This window comes from Mandrillus leucophaeus, unplaced genomic scaffold (assembly GCF_000951045.1).
Source record: "Mandrillus leucophaeus isolate KB7577 unplaced genomic scaffold, Mleu.le_1.0 Scaffold3, whole genome shotgun sequence".
NCBI classification, from domain to species: domain Eukaryota; kingdom Metazoa; phylum Chordata; class Mammalia; order Primates; family Cercopithecidae; genus Mandrillus; species Mandrillus leucophaeus.
Window position 1 is genome coordinate 11,585,040 of NW_012103142.1, and position 4,549 is coordinate 11,589,588.

The 4,549-nt window shown below is 56.2% G+C and overlaps 2 protein-coding genes across 3 annotated transcripts in view; one reads left to right on the forward strand and one right to left on the reverse strand.

Moving 5' to 3' along the window:
• Positions 1–3,452, forward strand: part of RSPH9 (radial spoke head 9 homolog (Chlamydomonas)) — a 37,720-nt gene extending 34,268 nt beyond the window's left edge. For both annotated transcript variants that reach the window (XM_011986803.1, XM_011986802.1), the window contains one exon: positions 3,235–3,452. In XM_011986803.1, coding sequence (XP_011842193.1) covers positions 3,235–3,395 — 161 coding nt within the window. In that variant the 3' untranslated portion in view covers positions 3,396–3,452. The remainder of the gene's footprint in view (positions 1–3,234) is intronic.
• Positions 3,453–3,742: 290 nt separating this feature from the next.
• MRPS18A (mitochondrial ribosomal protein S18A) overlaps positions 3,743–4,549 on the reverse strand; it is a 10,309-nt gene continuing 9,502 nt past the window's right edge. The window contains exon 5 of the mRNA XM_011986804.1: positions 3,743–4,350. Coding sequence (XP_011842194.1) covers positions 4,206–4,350 — 145 coding nt within the window. The 3' untranslated portion in view covers positions 3,743–4,205. The remainder of the gene's footprint in view (positions 4,351–4,549) is intronic.

The window sequence follows — 4,549 nt, forward strand, 5'->3', positions numbered from 1 at the left end:
GCAGGTGGCTCGTCCTGCCCCAGTTCCTTGGAAGCCTGGCTGACAAGTGTTCAGCCTTCTGGGCCACGCAGCCTGATTGCTACTCATCGATTTGATAGGGGTCTGGCAACCAGGGGTTTCTCCTTCCTCCTCCTCTGTCCTCAGGTGTCTAGGCGGTATATGATTCTTATGGCCCTTGCAGGGGGTGGGGGTGCTTCTCCCACTGGGAACCCATGGCCATTTATTTTTTTGTGTGATGAAAATTTTGCTGGTGCTCATCTGAGAGGATTTAAGCCATCTGTTGCCCCTGGACAGCCCTGGTCCCCAGCCTGGCCTACTCTCCGTCGATCTTAATCCCAGAGCTGCCTTTCTTCCAGGATGGCAGGAGAATGTAATTAAAGTACGCCCCAGCATGAGGTTTCCATACTAGCAAGGTGGGTGAGACCCTGAGGGCCCAGGAAACCCAGGAGGCCCCCCTCCTGACTTACCAACCTGTACCCATCACATCCTCAAAACACAGCTTCTGGAGAAGAGTGGCTGCTAGGGGGCAGGAGGGATTGGGGAGAAAAGAGAGAGCGGGGGCTGTGAACCTGCAGCACCAAGTCTGCAGGGGGCTTTTCCCCGAGTCCTGGAGGCGGCGACAGCAGCTGGCTGGGCTCAGCCTGTTCAGCAGTTGCAGTAAGAAAGTGGGTGAAGGTGACAGCAAGTGCTTGGCTCTTCAGGTAGATGCTACGTGACTCCTGGCACGTTGAGTCTGTGTGTTTCCCGGGCGACCAGCTGAGCCAGGGACGAGGAGAGGACAGGAGTGTGACAGGAATGCGAGGGAGGGAGGCAGTGCTGTTTCTGACTGGCCCCACATGCCGCTACCGTATTCCACCAGCACCCTCCCGCCTGCGCAGCGTTGCCCCCTGCCAGGCGGGGGCACTGTATTTCCCTAGCTGCCCTGCCAGTTTCTCCTTGCTCTCTGGGTAGGAGTCCCTGCTGATAGGCCTAGGCCACTCTGTCCAAGAACACTGCCCCCCGTCCCCCACATTATATACTGGTGGCAAGAGGTGGCCAAAGCCTAGGCAGGCAGGCTGGTGTGAGGGCAGGGCAGGACCAAGCCCTTGCCCAGGCATGCTAAGGTGCTGGCAGCAATAAACTGAGAAGGGTCTAGGTTAGAGGACTCCAGGATCCCATTTTCTCCAGGGCAGCACCTGGCCCAGGCAGGCTGCAAGCTGCCCTCCCTTGGTAGGCAGATACAGATGAGGCAGTCTGGTCTTTCTTAGTTCAAGGGGCTGAGGGACTGTGTCCTATGGAGTCTGAACCCTGACGATACTCCAGGCTGGTGGGTTGATCAAGGGAGGGAATGGGATCTTCCTGGGTCTGTGCTTCTTGTCCAAGGCTGAAGCAGTGGAGTAGGAACACTTTGTCCTGTTGGACCCCCCACCCTCATCAACCCTAAGCAATCTCTTTTCTGGAGATGCATGACCAGGAAAGTACCAGGCTAGGGACTATCAAACTCTGAGGGCAGGTCTGAGAGGCAGAGGACCCCAAGCACCCAGAGAAAACTTTTAAGAGTCAGAGGAAATACTCCTTCTCGGGGCAGTGTTCCGGCCGGAGCCCGGCTAACACAGGGACACTCTACTTTCTTCTTGATGTTGTCCAGCAGGTACTGTGTGGAGCTGACAAGTCCACACTGTGAATCTGACTTCAACCTTTGCATGGGTGATGGCACTTGGTGCTGGCCACTGCACAGTGCTAAAGTAAGCTTTGTGACTGGCTTCTCCCTGAGCAGGACCAGGGACAGCCAAACTATATACTCCCAGGAAACTCTGGTTTTGAGCTGGGCAGGCGGCTGTACCCTGAGTAGGGGTGAGCTGCCATGAGGGTCAGGGGTTCCTGGCAATCAGGTTTCTTGGATGCAGGGTGGCCCCCAGTGGGTGGGGACTGAGTTGTGAGGCTGCAGGGTGTGGAGTGACTAGGGTGGACCATGGCTGGAGGTGGCCTGTGGGAAGCTGGGGCAGCAGGAGCCAAGCAGCCGGGCTGAGCTGGCAGCTGATGAAGGCCGAAGAGCAGCTCTCAGCGCATGGCTGGCTGGTCCAACACCAAAACTTTCAAAGCATTTGCCTTTCTGGCAGGGCCTGGAGCAGGGCTGTGGCTGGGCCGGGAGAGGCCTCAGTGCGCAGGGGAATAGAAGCCCCAGATCTGCATCCAGAGGCGATTTTCCCAGGCTCCTTCCTCCCACACTGTGGCTCCCTCCCTGGGTTCTGGAGCTGAATCAGGCCCTTCCAGCCAAGTCCTCATGGCTGCACGACTCAGCCCTGAGCTGGGCTGCTCCTGTGTGGGGAGGCAAAAACCAGGGCAGAACCTAGGACAAAGGCTCACTAGGGGCAGCCCAAGTCTCCTCCCACCAAGGATGGCTCCCAGTCTACCAGCTGCCAGAAAGGGCCACTGAGCTAGGAGGCCTGAACTGCCCAAACTTCTATTTGAGCCTTCCTTTCCTGGTCTGGTCTAATCCAACTCAGGAGAGGCTTCAGGAAATGGGGAAGACAGAGCAAAACGGCAAGTAGGGGCAAACCACACTAGAACTGGTGACTGTACTGGGTAGTGTGGGAGGAGTCGGTGTCTCTCCCTTGGCCCAGCCCAACTCCCCTCTGCCTGTGGATTCAGCCTCCTCCCCAACTCAACCTTTAGCTAGACCTGCTGACAGGAACAAAACAGACTGGTTTGAGTTTCACCTCTTTTCATTTCCTTTGCCCTCCCCCTGAAAGTTGTTTTAATGAGCAGTGAGATGGCTAAAAGGGCTGGGTGTGGTGGCTCACATCTGTAATCCCAGCACTTTGGGAGGCCAAGGTGGGAGGATCCCCTGAGCCCAGGAGTTTGAGACCAGCCTGGGTAATACAGGGAGGCCCCATCTCTACAAAAAACCAAAAAAGTTAGCTGGGTATGGTGGTGCGTGCCCATGGTCCCAGCTGCTCTGGAGGCTAAGGTGGGAGGATTGCTTGAGCCCAGGAGTCAAGGCTGAGGTTGAGTTGTGGTTGCACCACCGCACTCCAGCCTGGGCGACAGAGTGAGACCATGTCTCTTAAAACGAAAATAATAATGGCTAAAAGGCAATCAGGGAGTAAAGCACCTGGAGAATTAAATGGTCTTTCTCCAGTGGAACCTTAGCACCTGGGCTTGGCTGCCCAAGGAGCCAGGGGCCACAGCACAAAGGGCAGAGCTCCGGCTCCAGCAGCACCCAGGCCTCACCTCCTGCCTGTCTCCTCTCAGGGTCCTGGAGTATCCAGATGGAGAGGGGCAATGCCCTGGTGGTGCTGCGCAGCCTGCTCTGGCCAGGCCTCACCTTCTACCATGCTCCCCGCACCAAGCACTATGGCTACATCTACGTGGGCACTGGTGAGAAGAACATGGACTTGCCTTTCATGCTATAGAATGGAAGCCAGCCTGGATTTTTAAAAACAGTCTAAACATGATTTTCTTAAGCTTCAGTGAACTTGGCCCGCCTGTTCTGTCTTACCTTCTTATCTCCACCTCCATCTGGTTCCAGGTTCTGAAAGGCCCACTGAGCCAGGGAGCTCATCTCTACACCAAGTGGCAGAGGGTTGGAATGTGCTAATGAAAGAGATACTAGACAATGATGAGTGAAATGGCTGTGGGAAGTGACCACCAGGGCCCCTTTGAGGAAGGCAGTTTCTTGGATTCACACGAGAGCGGCAAGTGTGTCAGGTAGCCCACCTTGGCTCCTTGCAGCTCTCCCAGAGTAAGGAGCTCACAGCTGTCATGAAGAGGATGGGACCTGTTTGGCCCATGAATTCCTTTCAATTGACTCATTGGCCCCATCACAAGAGATCAGTGACTCAACACTCTGCACTGAACTGGAAATGTGCCCAGAACCCCCTGCACTTCCCAAGCAGTGAGCACACACCCAGTGGGTAAGCCCACGAGTCCACAACTCAATGTTTATGACACTGTATTGGGAAAAACTCCTGTCCCCAGCACTGAGCATGGCCCAAGCCCCACAGCACCTGGCAAGGGACCCAACTGCCCTGCCTGCCTTTAGCTCCCAGCATTGCTACTGCGCAGGCCAAGGGTACTGAAGTTAGTCCCACTGTCCCCTGTCCATCCATGTCGAAGGGGCCAGGCCATCGTGGTCTGGAGTATAGTTGTGGCCGAGGGCTTATGAGTGTGCCTCTTACTCCCCAGCACAGGTGCAGGAGGAACTCTGGAAGCCCTGCTCTCTGTCAGTGATACAGCTTCCAAGGTGTTCTTGAGTAGCAGACATTGTCCCTCAGGAGGGGTGACCCCACGGGCATGCACACCTTGTTCCAGCGGGGGCCTTTCTTGTAGATGGGCTTGACGGAGCCAGGAGCCCAGCGCGTCAGGTACCTGTGGAGGGAGAACAAAGAGGTGCCTGTGAGGGCTGGGGCCCCAGCTGGAATTGGGAGTGTGGAGCACTGCCTCCTCAGGCCAGGCCATGATTGGGCAAGCAAATCCTTTCACCAGTTTCCCTTTCCTGAAGTGCAGGGATTTTCCTGGGAGTAACTGCTGAGCGTCCTCTAAACAGATGGGCTGGGCTCTTGCTGCC